Source organism: Egretta garzetta, unplaced genomic scaffold (assembly GCF_000687185.1).
Source record: "Egretta garzetta isolate BGI_Z169 unplaced genomic scaffold, ASM68718v1 scaffold68, whole genome shotgun sequence".
In the NCBI taxonomy this organism is placed as follows: domain Eukaryota; kingdom Metazoa; phylum Chordata; class Aves; order Pelecaniformes; family Ardeidae; genus Egretta; species Egretta garzetta.
The window spans coordinates 1,498,953-1,523,783 of NW_009260774.1; the positions used below are offsets into that span (position 1 = coordinate 1,498,953).

General features: G+C 39.6%; 1 protein-coding gene across 1 annotated transcript; it reads left to right on the forward strand.

The window, feature by feature from the left end:
- The first annotated feature begins 7 nt into the window (after window positions 1-7).
- On the forward strand, window positions 8-16,339 carry TMEM19 (transmembrane protein 19). Its single transcript, XM_009646271.2, has 6 exons — window positions 8-179; window positions 8,129-8,242; window positions 9,779-9,916; window positions 10,245-10,499; window positions 11,585-11,794; window positions 14,613-16,339. Exons 1-6 carry the CDS (start codon window positions 50-52, stop codon window positions 14,774-14,776), a joined length of 1,011 nt encoding a protein of 336 aa, XP_009644566.1. The 5' UTR covers window positions 8-49; the 3' UTR covers window positions 14,777-16,339.
- The last annotated feature ends 8,492 nt before the right edge of the window (window positions 16,340-24,831 follow it).

Consider the following 24,831-nt stretch of genomic DNA (forward strand, 5'->3'; position numbering starts at 1 on the left):
TGCGCTGCGCTTCGTGTTTCCCCACCAGGTTTTCTCCCTCTGGTTTCCTATGTCCGGTTGCCAGGAGGATTTCTTCAAAGAGTACCTCAAGATGATGGCCAACATTGTCGTCCTGAACTTGCTCATTTGTATTTCTCTGGCTTTCTGGATCGTGTCCATCACTGCAAATACGTACTACGGTGAGTCCAAAGGCCGGGGGCTGGGGAGAGGCCGGCGGGGCAGGGCCCTGCAGCCTGGTGGGGATTGGGGATTGGAAGAGGGGTGTGCACAGCCCTTTCCATCATCAGTAGAGCTGAAAACCTCAGTTTTGCCGGTAGCTGATCGTGGTTTAGAAGGTGTTAACAGCCACTGTACCCTTCTTTGCAGCTCTGCCCGGGGATCCTGTTGGATTTAAAATGTTGCTATCCTTTGTGATTTATCTTCCTAAAAGAAAGCAGATAAGATAAAAATGAAGAAGTGGAAAGAAAGAGCGAGCTGATAGATGTTTCCTTCTATAGGGGGAAGTAGTGACAGCAGGGGAGGAGTGTGCCAGCCTTCAAAACAGTTTTAGGAATGCACATGCAGCCTTTGAACAGGGTTCCTTGGCCAAGGAACAGAGAAACAGGGGAAATGGTACAAGAAGAGAGAGATGTACACATGGAGTCTCTGGCACGAGTGTATACTGTCAGCTCTGTTCGGGCAACTCAGGCAGGCTGTGGGTTAGCTCTGTGTAGTTGCAGGGACACTAGTAATTTCTGTGGCCTATCACTTCAGTTCTAGCACCATTTTTACAGCAATGTGCAAAAGCAGCAGTACTGCCTTCAGCATCAGTTCAAGCTTAGAAGAGTTTAACTGCTTTCCCAGGACACGTAAAGTCCTGTCCTTAACACCTCAGCCAGTTTCATGCAGGAAGAGTTCCAGTGTCATTGCAAGTGTTGCTGAGAGTGCCTAGGGCTGGTAGGAACACCTTCAGCTGCCTAGTGTCGCCCTGAATCCAGAAGAAGCTAGAATAAATATCCCACCAGTATAAGCTGACTTTTGCAGTGGCAGTTGGATGTGTCTGCTCAGTGTTTATCGGTGCTTCGGGTTTTAGGATGGGGTATTAGTCCTAGTACAGCATTAAATTTGTCTTGTCTGGACACTTCTATTTTAGCTTGTAGTGAGATGCCAGACACAGAAGGTGTGCAGAAGCAGGCTTCGCTACCAGGTTTTGCGTGATTTAGAGCTAGCCAAGTTGGATTTAAACATGCAGCGTCATTTGTACCTGTCTCCTCTCTATAGGTATTGCTCTCGGAGTTTTGCCTCTAATTAGGGTATGCTGGTCCTTGCTATCTAACGTGATTGAGAATTGACAGCGTAGAGTGGAGAGGCCCGATACCAGGTGAATCAGGATAGGGGCTGATACAAAGGAGACTGCAGAAAAATCCTTATTTTTGTGGAGAATGGTTATGGAACAAGAAGGACATAACAACTTGTTGTCCATTTGCCTGAGATTATGGAAAGACCTTGGCTTGAGGAGGTGAATGAAGTGTATAGTAGGAGTGAGATTAATGAAGTGGGGGTGATAACTTAAATAACTTCAGCCCATAAAAATGATGAAATTCTCAGTCCTTAACCATAAATATAAAAATACTACAAACACATTTATTAATTTGCAGTTTATAGTTCATAGTAATGCTTAAGCACCAAACAGTGACCAAAATGATGATATAATGGGAATGTTGAAGGATCCATAATAATCCATGAATGTATTCTGTTTTAGTCTTAACTGCTTACATTTAGTAGTAATGAAAATTCTGTTTGTTAACCAACCAAAAAGAACCCTTTTGTATTCCAGTACTGCTCACACTCAAGTTAAGATCAAGAACCTTCTTGGTTTGTGATTAGCAATACCAGACTGAGAGCACTGGAGATCTCTTCATGCAAAGCTGGTGCTTGTCTTTTGAGTTTTTGAGTCAGCTCTTGGCTGCAAGACTCCCTTCCACACTTCCTACAGCACTGGGGCTTTTCAGTACACAGAAGAGCAGTTTTTGTCTTGGTGAATCTTTGTGCTTGCAATGGCAAGTGTTTTACTGTGAAATATGTTTGCCCGGCTTTGTACCAGGGAGCCTGTATATCTGCAAAGCTCTAGGTACTGCTGACACAAAAGTCTTTGGTGAGAACCATCATGTTTAGCTTTCCAGCTAGACGAGCAGCTTTGCCCATGTGAAATGTTTCTTCTGTGAGTTTGAAACCCACTTTAATTCTACGCTTGTGATGTCTTACACTTGTATAGCAGATATAATGACTTGATTTTGTATTTTTTAGCTCAAAAGCTACATTAACAATTAACTTTTTTGAAGTTTGTGGGTTTTATTTTTAACAAAAACTGTCAATTGAAATCTTACTGAGGTGGTCATCAACTTAGAGTATATCTTTGAGAGCCTTACACTGAGTTCAAAAGGATTGAAAGGGCTGGTTTGTTTTTTTTTAGAAAGCAGTCATATCACTTTCACCTAGTAGACTGGCTTTCTTGTCACTTTTCTGGTAGAGAAATTCTGTCAAAGTAGTGTAGTTGAGGACATAATAGCTTGCTTGTGTCTGTTAATTGCAAAGGTGGAAGTCTTTTAAACTGTAGTATTAAGGAACAATTTCTTCTCAGACTTAAATTTCAGTATTCTATAAGATGTACTTTTGGCATCTTTTGCAATGAAATTTGTGTCTTCCAATTTAAAGTCAAATTGGAGTGATAGAATATAAAGGTTGTAAGAATCTTACTGCTAAGGCAGTAATTTATTGAGTCAGTTTTATGATTAAAATAATATAGCTTTTAACTGGACAATAACAACTCCTTTATTAAATTTATTAACTGCTTTTATTTTAGTAAGTGTTCTGGACTTTTAAAAGGAAGCAAATATGTTTAGGACGTTGATAAATTGACTCTTTAGAAGGTAAGTTTCTATGGACACTAGTGCTTTATGGAATAGTGTGGAATTATGACAGCTGAGTGGGATATTGTTTTCCTGTTCTGCAAGCTTGTTTAAATTCAGATCATAGTGACTTGAATGACAAAGCAAAGGGAATAAACTGGGAACTCAAGAAAAAGCTTTTTAGAAGGCTCTGTAGGTACGTTGATGAGAAAACAGCTTGATTTTTTTGTATTCAGTTTTGCAGAAGTAAACCATTTATAGTTTTGAAAAACAGCATTTTTTTGTTTGGGAGTTGTTTGAGTGGTCTGCCTTGGCACTTTAATAATTTCAGTGAAGAATATCATTAAAAGCAATCCTTTCTTATAAAAAATTTGGTGTTTGACTAACTTCCAGTTAAATACCTCAGAACATTCCAAGTTGGGTTTATTTTCGGTGTAACAAGGAGGATAACAGGTGAGCCATTTTGCATAGATGTTAATATTAGACCTGAAATAATTTATTTCTCTTCAGTTCCCAAAAAAGCAGTATACTTTCCAAATACAGAAGCTTTGATTATGTAGAGTTGCTTTCATATGAAAGCAAGGAATTGATAGCTTTAAACTAAGCAATTATTGCAGTTGTTAGCTCTGTGAGAAAACAAATAACCTACAATCAAACATTTGAATAGCTGTAACACAGGAAGCTCAGTTTGATTACATTATGTTGACCAATAAACAAAGTAAAGGGGAAGCTAGGAGCTGTGTTGTTAATTTTGCCACCCCTAAATTCACATGTACTGTTCACTTAGCAAATATGTAAACTTAAAATCCATATAATGTGAAATCACAAGCCAGGACTTCAGTAACGTGGCAATTTGGTTGCAGCTGCTGTCAGAGAACAAGAATCAGTGAAAAGAAGTCCCCCACTATGTGGGGCACATACCCTTCTTTTTCTATAATCTCCTAGCTTAAATATCTGTTTTCAGTCTATGCTGAAAGAAAATAATTTCTCATGCAAACATTGTGTGCAAATGAAAAGAAATTCTCCTGTCACTAAATCTGTTTGATAGTGCTGTTCTAGATAGAATTGAGAAAAATAACAGGGAGAACGTAGAAGTGGAAAAGAATTAGTCTAGAGAATCCTCAGGGAAGAAGAAATTTCTGAGAGTAAATGTGTATTACAAGACATGAAATTGTTGGATGTAGCTTGCTTTTCAGTAAGTCTCTGCAACGCTCCAGACCAAAGTGAGTCTGTACTGCTGCCAGGTTGGGAAGAGGTTGTGCATGCGTGTGCAGCAGAGAGGGACTACGCAAAGCAAGGAAGTCTAAATCATCTGTGATTCTCAGCTAAGCCAGTTTTTCTGTAGATTAGAGAAATAGACAGGACAAGAAGAACTGCACTTAGATAACTTCAGGCTTGCTTGAAGATAAATATTCAGGTGGAAACCACACTGTATAACACTGGACTTATATGTCATGTGGCTACCTTTCCTTAAATACTAAATTTATAGTGTATATTCTTAATATTATTACCATATCCTTTTTATTCTAGTTTGGAAATGGTAATTGGTAATTATGGTAATAATATTAAGTGTATATTCTTTATTAAAAATGGTGATTTGGGGAACCCAGTGGCTTGCTGAAATAAGTTTTAATTTTTTAACTGTTCCTAGTTTCCTTTTCATGTTTCTGGGACTAGCCCTTTTGGTGATTGGATGTGTTCTCAGGTCCTGAGGGACGTAAATTCTCCTTGAGAATTTACTCTCTGGTGGGCAGAGGGACCCAAGAGTGTGGCTACCATGAATAAAGGTGATCAGGTAGTAATGCAAGAGAAGATGATGGGAAGAACAGGGAGTAGGAGGGCAAATACGTATTTTACAGCACAGCTGTCTGTAATTAATGAACTGCATGACTGAAAAGATAAGTAGCCTGGTTCAATACAAGCAGGTCATTGAGGGGAGGGGAAAGATGTTTCAGCATAGAAAGGGGACATCTATATAGGTCATGAATGGCAGGAAGAATGTGAATAGGAAATCATTATTCAGTCGATCATAAAATTTAGCAGATGTCTGCTGAAACTTGAGGCAGCAGGATCTTTGTTGTTCAGCTTTTTGAATGGCCTTTTTCAGTGCATCTAAAACCAGAATTCAGTTCTGTGGGTGGCTGTGGAGATGAAAACTATAACTCCTAAAAAATGGATTGGAAAAATATGTGGGGGATTTTAGAAATGCCAACGTAAAAGTTCCCAATAAACCAGGGAAGATCAGTGTTTATCTGTTCCTTATACTCTTTCCTTGCACATGTGCAGCTCACTGCTGCCAGGTGGGATTCTGAGGCAGGCAGATGTTTGGCTTGATCCAGTTTGGAAGTTCTCATGGTTTCAGCGAAGTATAGTGTGGAAACAATCAGAACATTTTGGATACCAACAAAAGAGGAATATTTCTTTTTTAAAACTAAAAAAAGGCTAAACATCTAAACTTCCTTTTTTGCCTCAGTGTCAATTATCACTGATGCTGTGATTAAGCTGCTGATTTATTCACAGACCAGTAGAAGGACATAGTGTACAAAATAAATTATATATGAACTGCACGCCTTCCTGCTAGTTTTATTAGATGATATCAAGTATCACTGTAGCTCAACTAAGCACTGAAATATATTACAGAATATATGTTTTCCAAACTAGAATAAAAAGGATATGGTAATAATATTAAGGCTATAGAAACACAACCATTAGGTAGCTTATATGCATGTTGACATCTTCTTTCTGTGTAGACATGAAACTACTTCTGAAGTATTCTGTTAGCCAACTAGAATCATAGAATCGTTTAGGTTGGAAAAGACCTTTAAAATCATCAAGTTGAACCCGTTAACCTACCACTGCCAAGTCCACCACTACACCATACTGCTAAGCACCACATCTACCCGTCTTTTAAATTCCTCCAGGGATGGGGACTCCACCACTTCCCTGGGCAGCCCGTTCCAATCCTTGACAACCCTTTCGGTGAAGGAATTTTTCCTAATGTCCAACTTAAACCTGTCTTAGAGCAATTTGAGGCCATTTCCTCTTGTCCCATTGCTTGTTACCTGGGCAAAGAGACCAACACCCACCTGGCTACAACTTTTCAGGCAGCTGCAGAGGGTGATAAGGTCTCCCCTCAGCCTCCTTTTCTCCAGGCTGAACACCCCCAGCTCCCTCAGCCGCTCCCCATCAGCCTTGGGCTCCAGACCCCTCACCAGCTTCCTTGCTCTCCTCTGGACATGCTCCAGCCCCTCAATGTCCTTCTTGTAGTGAGGGGCCCAAAACTGAACACACTGGGTGCACTGCCAGCTCATATTCAGCTGGCTGTTGACCAGCACCCCCAGGGCCTTTTGTGGTGGGCAGTTTTTTAGCCACTCTTCCCAAAGCCTGTAGCATTGCTTTGGGATTGTTGTGACCCAAGCTTGGCCTTGCTAAACCTCATTCAGTTGGCCTCCGCCCATCAATCCAGCCTGTCCAGATTCCTTTGTAGCGCCGTCCTACCCTCCAGCAGATCAACACTCCCACCCAAGTTGGTGTTGCCTGCAAACTTACTGAGAGTGAACTTGACCCCCTTGTCCATATCATTGATAAAGTTGTTAAACAGAACTGGCCCCAATACCGAGCCCTGGGGAACACCACTTCTGACCGGCTGCCAGATGGATTTGAGTCCATTCACCACAACTATTTGGGCCTGGCCACCCAGCCAGTTTTTTACCCAGTGAAGAGTATGCCTGTCCAAGCCATGAGCAGCCAGTTTCTCCAGGAAAATGCCATGGGGAACGGTGTCAAAGGCTTTACTCAAGTCCAGGTAGACAACATCCACAGCCTTTCCACCCCCGTGTTCCAGCTCAGGAGACTGGGTACCCTGAGAATAACTGATCTTACTACTAAAGACCAAGACAAAGGCATTAAGTACCTCAGCCTTTTCCTTGTCCTTTGTTACTGTGTTTCCCCCCGCATCCAATAAAGGATGGAGATTCACCTCAGCCCTCCTTTTGTTGCCAGTGAGTTTATAGAAACATTTTTAATTGTCTTTTACAGCAGTAGCCAGATTAAGTTCTAATTGGACTTTGGCCCTTCTGATTTTCTCTCTGCATAACCTCATGGCATCCTTGTAGTCCTCCTCAGTTGGCTGCCACTTCTTCCAAAGATCATAAACTCTCTTTTTTTTTTTTTTTTTTTTTTTTCCTGAGTTCCAGCCAAAGCCCTCTGTTCAGCCAGGCCAGTCTTCTACCCCATCCGTTCATCTTCTGGCGCATGGGGACAGCCTGCTCCTGCACCTTTAAGATTTCTTTTTTAAGTAGCAGTAGTCCTATTGACATACTGTAAAATTCTAATTGATGGCGTAGACAGCAAAGTCACAACATTAGGCATATCCTAGGAATAATTCAGAATACATAGATGATAAAAAAGTTGCCTGCTTTTCATAGCCGAAAGCTATCAAGCTAAAGCTTTTGATGAACAAGAATGACTTTTCCTAAAAACACTGGTATTTGGGATGGCTTGAAAAACAAGGTAAAGCTTCCAATATATTGTTCTAATTTTCGTTCCATTACAATGCTAAAAAGCATCAGTGACCATAGACAGTGTTCATTCCTGTTATTGCTGCCATATGTTCTGATATGTCATCAAAAAAGAATCATAATAATAACAAAAAAATTCAGATTTGTTATTGTAATTATCAGAGAATCAGTCATAACATGATCTATGGAGAAAGCTCTTGAACTGATTTATTTGCTTAAAGTTGCTATGCAGTCTCTTTACATGTTTTGTTAAATGGAATTTTAGTTTGAATCTTATTCATATTTGAAACTGTATTCTACATAACCTACTGTGGCTGTATGGGTTGGGTTTTTTTCTAAAATCTGAACTTACCTGTTCTATCAAAATCAAGTTTCAGCTGATCTTAACATTTTGAATGTAAATTTTTGAAGTTTGTAAATCCCTTTAAAAATGGAATATATCACCATGCGTATATCTTGACACATTTGCTATTTCTTTATGATTAATTTTAGTTAATGTAATGTATTTTTTCTGTGAAAGCTGAATAGAAAAATTGAGTAGATAATTGCAGATATTTTGGTCTTGCATTCATAAGACTATATTTCTTCTAAAGGGTAAAAAGTTTAATCTCTATCAAGATCAGATTTTAAATATATACTATAAGGTAATTACATTTAAGATATAAAGGCATTAAAAATGCTTATAAGGATCATCTGTAACCATTTTATTTGATCTATCAGGTACTTTACAACCCATTTCTCCATGGCGCTGGCTTTTTTCAGTCTTGGTTCCACTAATGATTGCTACACAGGGTTTTAAGAAGAAGAGTGTTGATCACAGTGGTGCATTGGGAGGTATGTTTTTTTCTGAGACTATTCAGCTAAACATTTAATAAACTAAATTAAGGTCTTTCTTATTGTACATAGTATTCTTTTAAGACTTTCCTACCTAGTTCTGTTATAATAAAGGTATAAATGTAAGCATATGTACCTTGAATTCATCTGATTTTTTTTCTCATGCTTGTTTAAACAGTCAAGTTAATTTTTTCTGCTGTTTGTAATTAATTTGATTAGTACCGTCATTAGATTTATATAAACCTGTAAGATTTTTTTAAACTTCAGTACAGTGTGCAGTTAAATCATATGTTTTTGTTTAATATATAGATGGATTCACATAGAGATAATGAAATGGCAGAGGCAATGGTAAAAAAAATACCATAAAACTGAGGCATGTCAGCAGCCTACCTGCCTAGTAGGAAACCAGTAAAAATAACATGGTTCTCCTTTTTGTAATATGAGCAGTTTTAGGCATTTTTTGCCTCCTAAAAATGAGAAGAAAATTAAATCTGCACTTTAAGCAAATGACTGTTTCAACAATGTTTTTTTCTTCATCACGTGAGAAAAACCCCAGCATAGTATACAATACTGTTTGTTGGAATCTGATGCAAGCTTTCCACGTGAGGTGATTTACCCCTGTCTTGTGACATTGTTTGAATTGATGGTCAGTGGAAACAAACAGGACCTCAAATCCTTTCCTTCCATGTCACCCTTTTCGCAGATCTTGTTCTGTCTGTGAGTTCAGGGGAGCATTTTCTATACTAAAAAACCCCAACTTTTCGGCTGTGTTTTTACCTCTTAACAGCTTTACTAGACAGCTTATATTGGCATTTGCTTTAAGCGTGGCCAATTTTCTTTCAGTCGTGAAGAATTGTAATCTCATGGTGGGCAGTGAGAATTAGAACTGCCCTGTGGAGGAGGAGATAAAAAAGAAGCACGTCCAGGAGCTCAAATACTTAAGAAAATTACGGAAAGAACAAGATGACATAAAAATCAGAAACCAAAAAAGAAAATTAAGAACAGAAGGGAGAAGTAGCAGCTGTTAAGATATGGAGGAGGGTTATCTAGAGACCTTGGGGGAGGAATTTGATTCCCAAACTGAATATAAACTTGCTGATGGAGACACAGCCACAGCTGTATATATGCTTCTTATACAAATAATCATATTCTTCAGGCAGGGTACTTAAAATTTAATTAGATATCCTTTGGCTTTTTTTTAATTGCTCTGTCTCTTATTTTTGCACAGTAGTGATTTGTGGCAAGTGAAGGTCTTAAAAAATCACACACTTTAGCAGTAGCAATAAAATTAGCAATTTATCAATAAAATTTCAGAGAAAATTATGAAGATAACTGATTTTTTTTTTTTCAGTCACTATGTCACTGGAATTTTCACACAGGTGTTAGGCACTTCAGTAATTCTCTTTGCATGATTGTCTTTGGTTTATCATGAAGATACTCTTTGTATTCAAGAGATTCAAAATACTTAATTGCTTTGCAAAGCAGACTTTGTTATATGAAGGAATGTTATATACGTGGTTTTTTTTTTCTTCTTAGGATTGGTGGTTGGATTTATCCTTACAGTTGCAAATTACAGTTTCTTCACTTCTTTGTTTGTATTTTTTGTTACTTCTTCAAAACTTACTAAATGGAAAAAAGATATAAAGAAGCAAATAGATTCAGAATACAAAGAAGGTAAGCCATGACATTTTAATTCTTTCAGATCCTTTGTGGAGAATATATACTGCCTATTCCTCTTCCTTTCAAGGAGTCAGATGAGTTGTAACATCTGGAGTAGGGAACACTGTTGTCATGCCTCCCCTCCACCCTTATCCCTATGAACATTATTAGCAAGCAGCTTTGCTTTTGCTTCTGTTTAAAAAAATTGCTACCTAGTTTCTGATTTGAAAGCGTGTCTTTTTCAATTTAACTTTATTTATGTGTATTTTGCTTTTGTCTCATGCTGTTGCCTGTCACAAGTGTTTTGCCTGAAAATACTAAAATTTAGTTTTTGTCACTTCAGGTGGACAGCGGAATTGGGTGCAAGTATTCTCTAACGGTGGTGTTCCTACTGAGCTAGCTGTCTTATATATGATAGAAAACGGACCAGGTGAAATTCCAATAGACTTTTCAAAGGAATACACAGCATCATGGATGTGCTTATCCCTTTTGGGAGCTTTGGCGTGCTCTGCTGGTGATACATGGGCTTCAGAGATTGGTAGTGTTATGAGTAAAAGCAAGCCAAGGTTGATAACAACCTGGGAAAAGGTTCCAGTAGGTGAGTTGTTACCTGTTCTACATGTTCTTGTCTTAATATTTTGCTGATCTGTTTTGAATTATGCATCCAACTGGAAAAGTTCAATAAAAGCCCCAGAAAAACAAACATCAGAAATCTGGGATTAGGAAATATTAGCAGGATGGCATTCTCTGAAATGGAATTTACTCAGTTGCGTTCCTGTTGCATTTTGTTGGTGAGGTGCACCAACATAGCATCCGGGGAGCTAAAATCATTCTTAGTGAATGCTGTCACTTCTCATCTCTGGTACTATTAAATACAGCCGATAATATAAAGAATACAAGTTACCATCTGAATTTTTCAGGCATTAAAATTTTAATCAGTAGAAAAATATGTATGTATGTTCAACACATACACTACAGAAAATTCACTTCTTAACCAAATCTCTCATTTCCTTTAACATCTTACCAAGGGTGGGTAAAATGAACCTTCTGTCTGTGAAAATTTGCACAGTGGATGACGTTGCTACCTTAAAGCAGTGTGTCTTTTTTGAGTCTTGTTGGCATGTTGATCTCAGTTTTCAATCTTGTGGGGTAGGATTTAAATGCCTGGGCATTTTTTTTTTTTAATAAGTGTTCTTCAGATTTTTATTCACTAAGCTGTCAAACATCTTTCTTTCTATGGATTTTGTCCTTCTTTTAAATATGTTCATGAAATATATTTTGGTATACTTCTGAAAGAGGCATTGTTTTAATAGCATGCACATCTCAAGCTCTCTATTTTTGGAGCAAATACCTTTTTCTCCTCCCTACCACCCCACCCTCACAGCACACAAATAGTAGGTGACATTGTGAGGTGTGCTATCTAGTATTTCATTTAATGCTAGTGAATAAGTCTAGATAACTAGCATTAGGGCAAGGAAAAGTAGTAGTAATAGGCTGTGACGATACAGGTTAAGCTTCTCAGCAGCATAATGGGAATTGTAAATAAAAGCTGTGGTAGCAGAGGCTTGTGGATATACGGGGGAAGATCACTGTGAACACAGTTTTGATTTCATATAAAACATTTGAACAAATATAAGTCTTTAAGAAAAAGTTTGTAAATCACCTTGGTTTTGTTTGATTTAGGTACTAATGGAGCAGTTACTTTAGTGGGCCTGCTCTCAAGTTTGCTTGGGGGCATGGCAGTAGGTATAGCCTACTTCGTAACACAAATTATTTTTGTGACTGATCTGGAAACATCTGCTCCACAATGGCCCATTATTGTGTTTGGTGCGGCAGCTGGCTTACTGGGATCAATTGTTGATTCATATTTGGGAGCTACAATGCAATACAGCAGTAAAATTCTTATCTTTTTTTTTTTTTTTTTTTTTTTTAACCCTCTCCTAATGTAAACTAAAAATGGACTTGAATTTCCAGAAGGGCCAAGGATGTGATTTTTAAATGGAAAAAATACAGAATTAACAACACAAAGGACAAAGGGAATCGAAGTGATGGACATGATAATGAAAACAAGAGCAAGGGCGATTGGTCCTTTTCCACTTTTTCATTTGTTTATCTCATGTTAGTGTCTTGTTGATGACTGGAAGAGACCAGAGATCTCCAACATGTTACCTTGGAAAAAGCAATTGCTGCCCTCTCCTTTTCTGTATATCTAATTATGGTAACATTTTATAAGAGCTTAATTTTATAAGAGTCAGCTTAATTTTATCTATTCACTCAGATTAAGTTGTCACTGCAGAAGCTCCATTTCCAACTCTGAAGACTTAGGAATAGTCTCAGCTTTAAGAATTAAATAAGAAAAGCTCCAGGAAAGTGTGTACAGTATTTTACTTTCTGGTTTTTTCACAAATCAGTTATGAGGCTAAAAAAAAAAAATTCTGTCCATTTTTAAAAAAAAATTGTTAGCTGTCTGATTCTAAATTATTTCAGTATTTATTTACTCATTGTCCTTAAGGATCATTGTCGGTGAGTAAACACTACAGACAACCTTTTGACTAAACTGTAAACTTACCCTATGTTTAAAAAATGTTTAAAGACAATATCTGACGCTATTCTGTTTAACAGCTGGTTTACAGAGAGAACTTAAGTTTTCAGATTTCATTGTCAGTATACTTATTTGTTGGAAGCCGAGGCTTGAATGTGTAGATGAACTGCCTGAGAGATACAAGTCCTTTAAATCTACCACCACAGTGAGAACTGTAAACTGTTGTTGATGCTGTGGATTTGGCTTTCCGGCAGTTTTTATTGTCTATTCCTTGTAGTTCCAGAAAAGTCCAATATATAATGGAGTGTGTAACCATTTGAGGAATTTTTAGATATTTCTGTACTAAAGAGGAAACACTTAAGCACTCAGACAACGTTTCAAGCTCCAAGTGAGGCAGATGCATTAAGAGAATGTGGTAAACCTAGCTAATGCATGCCTGCATTTATCGGCATCTATTTCTTCCTCACTTCAGATATTTTCCCATGCTCAGCAACTTACTTTGCTAGCTGCAACAGGGACAGTAGGCAAGTTCCACCATTTCTTTTACAAATTCATAAGCACTGCTGGAGTATGTATGCTACATATATACTATGGTGTATATATATGCTGTGATATAGATGAAATAGTGCTGCTCATGTGATGCACACTGTTAGGTTTTGTGTCCCTCCTTACTTAAACCCACTTTTCCAATCCCTATTCAACGTGGTCTTATAAGAAATGCTCCAATCTCTCTGCAGCATCTTGAAAAACACTAAATAAATATGGCAGTGGTAGTGAAGAATTGTGTCTTTTTTTGAAAACATTATGCTCCCACTGCTAATCCCATCCATCAGTGTTTTTCCTACTGGTAATCTTCATAGTTTTGGTTTATGTAATAGTCTGTGATACCCACTGTTTCTAAGAGAAAGTCCTTCCCTGCCCACACATTCATTAAGTAAAACTTTGTCTGCAGCTGCCCAGAATTAGATTCAAATTTTCCTGTGTTACCAGTCTGAAGCCATACCTATTCTGTAAATAACAAAGCTAATGGAAGGATTTACTGTTGCCTTTCCTGCTTGTTTATGCTCTCAATCTACGCTTTGTGTGCATTTGAGGTATATATTTATAAAAAATTATTCCCAGTTTTTCTTTCAAGAAAACTGTTGACTTTCTAAAACATAGCAAGTGTTAAGAGTTAAGCTATCAGGCTTTGAAGTTTGATTTTTCTGTAGCTCTTTTGCACTACTCAAAGCTATGTTTAAATGTGTGATTGGAAGGTAACTGTAATACCAGTGATATACCTGCCAAGCAGGTGTGGGGGGTGGGGGTGTTTAAGTTGTGTCTGAGGTGCTGAAAATTTTGTAATAAAGCAGCAGCTCAAAATGGAATTTCCATGTTGTGGGTGTTAGCAGATATTCAAATCTACAGAGAAAAATAATGTTAATATAAAATGTGCTGATTTTTTTTCAAATGTTTCTTTGTGTCAACCTTAAATGTGTGCATATGCACGTACCCAGTTAATACTTCACTATAGTGTGAGTTGGCATTAAAATCAAGCATTCTAGAATTTTATGCTTTTATCAGCTTATAGAATAATGCATCTGGGCAAAACGTAGCATAACAGTGCATGCACTGTAGCAGCTAATGTACGGCAGTGCTAAAGTACTGCTAATACAGAGGCAGAGCAAGAAAAGGCTTAAGCAACAGGAAAAAAAATTGAGCTGCTGGTAGTATAAAACTGCTGTGTAAATAGAAACATTAAATTCAACCTCTGTAAGGAGCTTGTTTTCTGTCAGATCAAGTAATCATGTTTTCCTTTGGAAAAAAAATACATCTTCTTGACAAGAAATACATGTTGCTAATCTGTTCAAAACAGCATCCTTTGCCTTAGAATGGCTCTTGGAATAGCTTATTCCTCATCTGATTTAGCTCATGTTTCATTCCTTTCTTTGCTATGGAACTATGTAGAGAGAAGTAGACCTGACAGAGTGTAACTTTTCAAAAGAAATAACTTCTAACATGAAATATTGCATATATATCCCATTCTTTGAAGCTACCCCATTAAACTAACTGTAATTTAGTTAACACCATAATGGTAAACTAAATTTAGGAAGTTGCATACACTTGGTTACTAAGTTTCTTTTCAGCTTGTTTGGCTTTGTAAAATGAAGTTTTTTTATCTTTTCCCAGGTTTTGACCGGAATATTGGCATGGTTGTCAATCACCAAACAAAAGACTCCAAGCACATATCTGGAAGACCTATATTAGACAACAATGCAGTAAATCTTTTTTCTTCTATAATCATTGCTTTGGCGCTTCCTGGCATGGCGTGGTGTTTCTGGCCCAGGGGTTGAAATGGTTTAAGGTTTTCTGCATGTGATTCACTTATGTTCAGTCTTACTCAAAGACTCTGAAGAGTTCTCTTTGAACTCTCTTGAAGAGAGGGATCTGAAAGTTTCAGAGAGCCAAAGGACTTTCCATTTCAACTTACTGAGGCTGTAAGCTTCGTACAGCAATTGGCATCTGTCAGGGCAAGGAAGGGGTTTTGTCAATATGCTCTTGCTGCTCTTTAAATGGATGTACATCATTGCTAAGTGAGGTGAAGCACTTCATTTATCCTCATGGAGCTGAAGGGTTGGCATCTATGTTCTTTCCAGTCCCCAGCATCTGGAAGGGCAAGAAGCTGGAAATAGAAGTCTAATCTATGTCAATCAGTGTGATGGAGCGTTGTGGCAATTGTCCAAGCCAGACACAAAGTACTCTGAAACTTTATGTAGGTAGTGGTGAAATGGGTGAATTCTGGTATTTTCCATAATCTACAGTATGTAAGGTTTTACGGAAATATTTTAGGGGGGTGGGGAAAGAGAGAAGTAAGCCTTGTTGCCTATCCCATATCCTGATACCATCTCCACTTCTCTGAGAATAGGGTTGGTAAAAGCAATGCCACTACATAATGTTTGGAGCAAAAGAATAAATTTAAAAACTCACTAGTTTTTCCACTAAGAATAATAAATTTGTCTGTGCTTTTCTGACATCTTTATTTCTAAACTAATGGTATTTATGAAGACTGTCAATACTGTGGTACTTACTAAATTACCTAAAGTTAAAGATTACAGTTGTGAATTCACATTCATTTCTTTAGACATAGAACATTTTTTCTGTAAGCATGGAGTTGTTCCATAATGTTTAGCATTCTGACCAAACTGTACTCTTTGGTTCTTTCTCAGCACTTGGAAGTGTTTCCCATTTTGTTTGGGATTGCTGTTCAGAGATGATGGCCTCAACCAAAGAAGTTACAGAGGTTATCCTCATAGTAAATGGGGAAAGCCTCACTTGTAATCCATTTCAAAATGGGAATTTAACTTCTGATGCTCAGGCTCCTGTGTTAGGTGATTCCATCTTCCATCATTAATTTATAAAAGAAGTGAAAGTCATTTAGCCAGCACAGATTGTATTTAAATTTTAGAGATACCCTCTTAATAACCTGTCACTGTTAACATTCAGAAGGTAGGGCCCATACTGTTAAGTTATAAAAAGCTTTTTATGTTTAGAGGTAGGTGAGTATTTTGTATTAAACATCTGATTTTTTTTTTTTTTTTTTTTTTTTTTTTTACAAATGTCTTGTGTATGCTGCCTGTCTTAATTCACTTGAATTGTGTATTATGTCACCTTTTATGGGAATATTCACAAATTTTAACACCTTCCATGTTGAGTTTACTCTTTTGGAATCTAGCCTATATAAAATTGGAATTTGTCACTGGAACTAGTTCACTGTATTATCCAATTATACAGATGAGATTTCAAACAAGTAAAAGCTTTCTGAAAAGAGCAAATTGTGTGGGTGCTGTATGTCTGTTCCTGTGGGCAGGCACAAAGTTGTAAAAAGAATATATGCACTTAAACTGTAACAATAAACACCTGAGATTTTTATGCATTGTTTGGACTTATGCTGCTTCTAAATAAACACTGTATTAGTTGTCTCTTAAGATTTCATTAATACTGTTGTGATTTCTAGAATTAAGAAAGACACAATTCTTGTAAGATACTTTTTCTTTCAATTAAATGCCTTATTTTTCTATCCCTTTTGTTTCCTGAAACAAAGTGTACTTTCAAACACTGAAGTGGATGTGGTCAGCTTTTCACTGTTTAATATGGGTCTCATTTGAAAAACAGCTTGCCATAGCGAGAGGACATCTATGATTTTAAATTCATAGCAGCATGAAATGCTTTGATCTGTTGTCATATGTGTGAATGTGACCTGAATTAACTCCTGCCCGTAGGACCTTCAAAGGCCGTTATTCACAATTTTTTACTTGTCATGTCTTGGTGGTGACACTGAGTTGCTTTTGGAATTCCCACTCAGAAATCTCCAGTATTCAGAAAGAACTCTAAAAAGGACAGTGGTAACGCTGGGTATATTATATTGAGTGGAGTATAGCTTATGCAAATATCGTTACATTTAACTCTTCAGTAGCTGTAAAACTGTTAGCTTTGGGAGGGGGCGGTAGGGGTTACAGGAAAGGGGTTATAGAGTGTGACAAACTGGCTGTAAATTCGTGTGTGTCACTAAGAGAAGCTCCTGAGCTCAGGAGGGCGCAGAGAGGGATACCGCCTGTTCACGTGCTACTTGGAGAGACAGAAAATGCAGGAAGTAAAAGGGAAAGTGATAAAAAGAGGAGGAGCTAGGAGAAAACCAAGGAAATGGATAGATTTGAAGGATTGTTTGCTCTGTGCTGCTCTGGGATCTGCTGTCTTAGAGCAAGGGCAAGTGCTGGGTCCTAATCCAGGTGGTTGACTGAAGAAGAAAAAAAGACTTAGGTTTAGCTGAAATGTGGAAGAACCAGTCTGACCCACATTGAAGGAAGGGGTTTTAGCAAGGGGAATACCACCAATCTGGAAACAACCGCCAGTTTGGGGGGAGCTACCTGGCTGGACTTGCAGAGCTACCTGTGAAACCCTGTATAACTTGTTTGCACCTCTCTTGCCTTGTGGCTGCTTTTTATGGCTTTGTTCAAACAGGCATACAGCAGAATTAAAACACTGCAACGTGAGCACCATCCAAATTGGACTTGGAGGTTCAAACCCACGCTGCTAGCAGGGATGACAGCAATTTAAAAAAATATGAATGCATTCTGCAATTAGAGGAAATGTCAATAGAAAGCAAGAAAGCAGTAGGAAGAGCCTTCAGGTGCTTAGAGGGTATTTGTTAATATCCCCTAATAACGTCAGTAGCGAGTTTTGTAAGGACTTTGCAGCTCTAGCCACAAAGCTAAGAAGGTAGAAGGACATCGTAAAAACTCATGTAGGCCCTAAGAAGCAACATCATGCACGTAATGTGGCTGTAAACGCCTGTGCACAAGCTTCTTGTTACAAAGGCTGAGCTCTGCACCCCAACCTTGTGGTTCTGTAAACTGTGGAGAATACACCATTCTTAATTCTCTCTTTCAATTAACCCAGTTACAGGCTTCACAGAAGCCTGCGGGTTCCCATCGTATTTGGATAAATACATCAATCAGCCTCTACCCTTACAACCCAGTACAGCTATACATTTATAAAATCCCTGTGAAATAGCCCAGACCACTGCTTCTTGTCAACACTGGGCTGGTATAAATCGTGGGGGCCACGGTGGTTACTGTGCTCTGCTGTTTCTTGCTGAAGGGCTTTTGCTGCAGCAACTTCTGCAGCGTTCAGCCCAGTACTAGAAGAGCAACGACCTCTGTCATCCCAAGGTTTTTGTTACCACTGCTTGTTATCCTGATATTTCATTATTCCATTTGTTGATTTCCTAAGTCCTGAAATCATTCCACTATTGCTGCTGCAATCAAATGCTGTCCCAAAACAACTGTAGTTTCAGTCTGCCTTCAAACTGCCAAGTGCCTCTGGTTATGGTGCTCCCGATATATATGTGTGCATCATCTCGCTGCATTAAGTGCCTCCTCCAAATATAATTTAAAATGAAAGAGTGAAAGGAGATGATTCAAGATGCATTGGGATAAGAAGTATGAGCGTAATTCACCTCTGGAATTCTGGACACCCTATGTCTTTTGGCAGGTGCCATAGAAAAAGAAGAAACGGGTGTCAGCATCTGACAGTCTGCTCCGTGGTGGCTGCCCCAGAGGCTCTGTAGTTGACTTAACCTGTGCAAAGCTATGCCAGGAGAAAGAAAAAAAAAAACCAACAAAAAATGAACCAAACCCTAAAAGCTGCCTGAAGCCATTATCACAAGACAAAATGGCAGCATAATTTAATTTATTGTACTTTAGAGATTGAAGTGAACAAAAATATTCTCACACTGGGTTGCCTATACATTTATGAGTAATACACCCCTTCGATTCAGATTGGTTTGGTTTGGAATGCTTTAACATACAGTTCACTTGGGTTCAGAACTCACCTGAAATAAGAATGTAATCTAGATTTCAGGCTTAGATGCCTTTCCTTTTTCTCTTCTTATCTCTAATGAAGCCAATTTTTTACCATATGTTTTGGGATTTTTTCCCCAGTGGGAAACTGCTTGTCATCCATCTTCACTTACTGGTCTATGTGAGAAACTATCTTTGTTCCTAAGGTATAACAAAGTCAAGAGGACAGAGGCAAGGGTAAACCCATGTGTAGTTTTAAAAATGCTTTGCCCAGTTCCCCCTTGCAGATGTTTTTGCACTGGAGCGCGAGCTCCAGCTTGATGACTGCGCGCTCCACTTCACTGACGTAGTCTTGAATCCTGATACTTGGCACATTTAAAGTGAAAGAGATGTTGTATCTCAGGCTTTTTCCCCTTAATTCTTTGTTATTTTCACTGTATCAGGGCAGTGTTGTTGCCTTCTATTTTCTTGCGATTTTTAAGAATACTGCTTTTGCTGAAAAAAGTAAACCTTCCATGTGCTCACTTAATACTGATGCCAAAAACTGAGTTACTGCTGGTACCAAACCATAATCTGCCATAGAAGAAAAGTGAGTGCTTAAGAATTTTGTAGGTGGCCAAACTGAAAAGAAAAAAATAAATTAAGGCAACAGCTTATTTCATATTATGAATGTACCATTTAATGGCAGGCTGAATTCCAGCAGGCATGTGTTCATGTTCATACTCAGCATTTAAGCATTGTCCTGAAGAATGAAGGGTGTTCACAATTAACTGTTGCTGACATTTGTACATAATGTAACAGCAAAATTCTCCTAGATTTAATAGGCACTGCTATAAAGACTGCTTTTTGACACCTCTAACTTTAAAAGATTAAAACTGCCAAGAGTGTTCTCTTTGAGGACTAGCCATTTGCTGCAGTTAAACCCCAACTTTTTTAAAAGCTTTTTTTTTGTCATTTGTTTTATGTGAAAAGGATAGTACGTTTTAGATATTAGTGATTTTCTTTGCACCATTACCAGGATAAAGTTTTGTTTAAAGGTTACTCATACTTTTTGTCCAAGAAGCAAACATGGAAAATTTAAGCCCAAAAGAATTTTTTAAAAATTGAAATGGAGGTAATGTTATTGAAAATTACTGTTAAATCTGTGATACCACTTAAATTCCCTTAAATGGTATCTATGTGCTTGCATACAGCAGCTCTAGTTTGGAATTTAAGCTGGAAGGTAAGAGAATAAGGATTGTGATAGTAATGTGTATGTTTCAGTCTATCCTCACATCTTCACAGAGTGTAGAAGTCCAAAAATAACACCTGCACGTAGGCCATTTTGGGGTGGTTGTCACTAGTTCTTTGCAGTTGTAATGTTAAATTACTGTTAACTATCCTCTCCTGTTTATTTTCTGCCATTATCTTGAAGAATCCAGTTTTCTTCATTCCGCTTACCTCTCTCTCTCTCTCGGTTTTACTGCCCTGGCTCCAGGGCTGGAGTCCACAGCTCCTCTCTGATCCTCCAGAACGTGAATTAGAGGAACCACAGAACAGGGACTCTTTCCATAGCAGCACATTCAAAGTTAGTATTTACCCTTCTGTGCATGGCACGGAACTGATCGGGTTTGTGCAATTATTTTTTCTTTGCTCGTGCAAATAGCCGTATAAAAATGCTGGTGTATGTCCTCTGGGGACTATCGTGTCTCCCTTCCCATCCAGGTTTAGGGAAAAGTGAAATGTAAAACAACAAAAGCTGACTGCTAGGGTTGCAAGTTGCAGAAAGCTGAGCTCCACTTCTGCATTAAGGATACTGAGGAGTGCTAAGGTACCCTTGTCTGTACAAGAGTTTAATGCAGAAAGATGCCTTTAGATTTGAAGGCAATCCTAAAAAAATCAGCTCAGCATCTTCTCCAGAATCAAAGCATCAGCCCTGTGTGAGACCATATCAGGGCACAACAGAAACACAGCCACACCACCATTATTTTACTTGTCTACCCAAGGACACCTAAAATAGGTTACTTCCCATTTTTCTCAGACAGGGAAGCTGAAAAACAGAAAAGTAAATTAGGTCTGCCAAGCTTTGCACTTATATTGTCCTGTCTTTAGTAAGAAATGGTCCACTTAGTAATTTTTGTAAAGACTCCTTGTAACAACGAGAGCACTTTTTTCTCTGCTATGCCAGAGCAGCCCTAATTTCAAGTGTCACAGGTTGATCAAAGTTTTCAGCTGAGTTATTTTCCTGCGCCTTGTTTTCAGCACAGGTTTGTACAAATCTTTGCACAGTCAATAAAGCTGTTCTCGTTTTGCCAAGGCCGGCGGCAGCAAGCACTCCAGCCCAGCTCTAGCTCATCAGCGTTTGACCCCGCTAAGTGGAGAGCAGCGAAATACCAGCCAGCAAAATGTTCCAGCACGCAGTTAATTTTAAGCACGAGAGTAGTCCCACTGAAGTGTTAGTAACCGAGGGGCGTGCTCGTGGTGTTTAAAGTTAAGCAGACTCTGAACAGCGGTCAGCATGCTCCTCTGCACCACCTCTAGCAGATGGGTCCTGCTCTCATGAGTAAGGCTCATTAAGTGCACGCACAAGTTGCGGGATTGAGTTAATCGGTTTTCTCTTTCTCTTTGGCTTGTATCAGGAATGGTGTGGCCAGCAGGAGCAGGGAAGTGATCGTGCCCCTGTACTCGGCACTGGTGAGGCCGCACCTTGAATGCTGTGTTCAGTTTTGGGCCCCTCACTACAAGAAGGACATTGAGGCTGCTGACAGGACAAGGGGTAATGGTTTTAAAGTAAACCAGGGTAGGTTTAGACTAGATATCAGGAAGAAATTCTTTACAATGAGGGTGGTGAAACACTGGAATGGGTGGCCCAGAGAGGTGGTGGAGGCCCCATCCCTGGAAACATTCAAGGCCAGGTTGGACGGGGCTCTGAGCAACCTGATCTAGTCAGCGGGGTCCCTGCTCACTGCAGGGGGGTTGGACTAGATGACCTCTAGGGGTCCCTTCCAACCCAAAACGTTCTATGACTCTATGATTCTATGAGCGTGTCCAGAGAACGGCAATGAAGCTGGTGAGGGGTCTGGAGCACAAGTCTGATGAGGAGCGACTGAGGGAACTGGGGGTGTTCAGCCTGGAGAAGAGGAGGCTGAGGGGAGACCTTATCGCCCTCTACAGCTGCCTGACGGGAGGCTGTAGCCAGGTGGGGGTCGGCCTCTTCTCCCTGGTAACAGGCAATAGGACAAGGGGAAATGGCCTCGAGTTGCACCAGGGGAGGTTTAGGTTGGACATTGGGAAAAATTACTTCACAGAAAGGGTTGTCAAGCATTGGAAGGGACTGCCCAGGGAAATGGTTGAGTCCCCATCCCTGCAGGTGTTTAAAAGATGGATAGATGAGGTGCTTAGGGCCATGGTTTAGTGGGGGGATGGCAGGGTTCGACTTGATGATCTTAAAGGTCTTTTCCAACCTAAACGATTCTATGATTCCGTGATTCTATGAATTGTGCTTAATCCTCAAACATAAAGTAACTAATTCATAACGATGATATTATTACTGCCATCAGTGCAGATCCTCCCTACCCTGGTGCTTATTTTCAGCCTCAGAAAAAGCATTTCAGTGGTCTTTAAAGGAGGTTTTAAAGAAATGAATGTGGATAGGCTATTTAAAATTGCTGCACCCAGAAACAAGGTGTAGTAAAACTCCTTTAAATTATATAGTACTAAAGCAGTTCAGGTTGAAAACAAACTGAAAGTTGTACAGGTGAAATGGGCATTTAAAGAGTGGCTATAATTGCTCGGATAGAAAGCTGAAACCGTGGTGGAATATTTGCCTAAAAGATGAGCTCTAGTTCATATGAGAATTAGTCAGGGAAGACAGCATAATTACATTAGACAGGAGGTGAGACTAGGTGATGGCATCAATATGTTCTGGCTTGATGGTCTGTGAACTTTGTGAACTGACCACTTATATGAGCCTAGAAATGTATCTGGACAAGCAGGGACTCTTAAAATGGTGTGCCTCATTTTTGAGTGAAAACATTCTCATCGATACTGGTGAGAGTTACTGGTGCATACCATAGCCATTTAACCACACACTTATCACATGGCAGACGAGTGACATGAACATACAATTATACAGTCTTATAAAATGTCTCATCAACTAATTATACAATGAAGGTCATCAGTATTTCAGTTTCCTATCCAGAAAGTGCCTTTCATGCTACGCTACTTTAGCAAGCAATCTGTCGTCTCTACAGTGTTGCTTCCTGAAGCACCGGGATTTGCCCGGCGGTGGGAGAGCTCTGTGGAGGGGTTTAGCTACATCCACCCACTTCCACTTCCACCACAGGGTATCACATCACCAGGCTGCAGCAAAGTAAATTTAATGATAAGCAGCAATCTCGGCCTTATCACTAACATTTGACAAATCTTCTGCGGGTTTTTGATCAGCTTGTTATTTTTATACAGCTGTGCAAATGTGCTCTGTCCTGCCACCTTAGCTCATCCCGCCCTCTGCTTTGCATAAAAAAAGCAAAATATTTTTCTTTTACAAAGAACAGAGTTATCAGCTGGTGCCTGTTGACAGAAGCACAGCTTAATATCAAAGGAAGCATTTGTTTGCCTTGAATTTGCCATCAGATGCACATAGTTTCCTCATCTGCTACCATTAATACATTTAAAATTTATTTGGATGCAGAAATACCTAAGCAGCCTAAAGTGGTCAGACTCAAACCAGCGTTCAGGCCTTTGATGGCGAGCAGAAGTGATTTCCTGATAAAAGCACAGAATTACTAAATACGGTAGGATTTCCAAAGTGGGTTGCCGCAGCAGAGCTCTACTATGGTATTAATGTTGCAATAACACCACTGGAAAAATTTAAGCTGTATTTCCATTATTGCTACAGGTCTGTGTGCTCTGTGTCCTGAGGGACTTGGCATTTCATTTTGCTTGCTGAGAAGACTGCTTGAATGCATTACAGCAACTCCTGAGGTAGGACTGGGACAGCAGGACTGGGTTGACTTCTCCTACCAGGCTGAACCAGCAGCACCAGGGGAGCGGTCTTGCTCTGCCCTGTGAATTATTTTCTTCTGTGAATTATTTGAACTCTTCTGATTGTTACAAATAGGTTTTGTCCCTTCCTGGGGGATTCCTGAGCTTTGTCGGCCAGATTCCTTAGTCAGTGCCCTGGGAGTCCAGTGAGGAACAGTAGGAGATGGGGCCAGAGACAGGACTGGGGACCAGGATACAACATCAGTCTACAGACCATCAGGCAGGGCTGGAAACTGGCAAGGCTATCTGCCCCATAAGTCTCAAGTCCATCCAGCAAGACTGGTCAGTAAGTGAGGACAGCAGGGAACAGAGCAAGATACAGGCACACCTATGACATGGCTCAGGCAAGGTCTGGGGGCTCAGGCTGGGGCCACGGGCAGGGGGTATCCGTGGGGGTCCTGGACAAGGCTGGTCAGGGCCATTAAAAAGGTCTGTTCATGCACGCAGAGCTCTGACGATCCTGCTCTTCCAGAGGGTAATTCAGGTCAGATTACCTTAGGTGTTGTGAATTGCCTTCTTCTGTGACAAACTACCAGTGAAGCCGACAGGTCCCAGGGCCAATAGTGTCAGGTCCTGCAGTACCTGAAGGCAGAAGCCCAGAGCTGCTGCCTGAATACACAGGTCAGTGACACACCTCAGCTGCAAGCAGGCAGCAGAGAAACCCCCTTGCACAGACGAGCACTGTATTCTCTCACATGGCATAGCCTCCTATAACCGAGGATCCTCTCCTGTAATTTACACAGAGGGAGTAAGCAGGTGTAACCTGGCAAACTGGTGTAACCTGGGACAATTGGGCTGTACTGATGTGAGGAGCTAGGTAAACGTGATACAGGATCAAGAGATCTTGGATGGTTCCTTGATGCCGAATTTATTCTGCCATTTCTAGGGGCGTGTCTGATACTGATGACATCTGTGAGCTGTTGGAAGATCCTATGGAGTTCAGTGAAAAGAGCAAAGGTTAGCACTGTTGTCTAGACAGCTTGGCTGCTGGGTTACTACAGTCTGTTTCATTCATAAGTGTTCTG

What these genes read in the sequence shown, in the direction of transcription:
- TMEM19 (XM_009646271.2), top strand. Translation starts at nt 50, where the DNA reads ATGTCCGGTTGCCAGGAGGATTTCTTCAAAGAGTACCTCAAGATGATG. An exon ending in CACTGCAAATACGTACTACG is followed by an intron (nt 180 to 8,128) that starts GTGAGTCCAAAG and finishes TTGATCTATCAG; the next exon opens with GTACTTTACAACCCATTTCT. An exon ending in AGCTACAATGCAATACAGCA is followed by an intron (nt 11,795 to 14,612) that starts GTAAAATTCTTA and finishes ATCTTTTCCCAG; the next exon opens with GTTTTGACCGGAATATTGGC.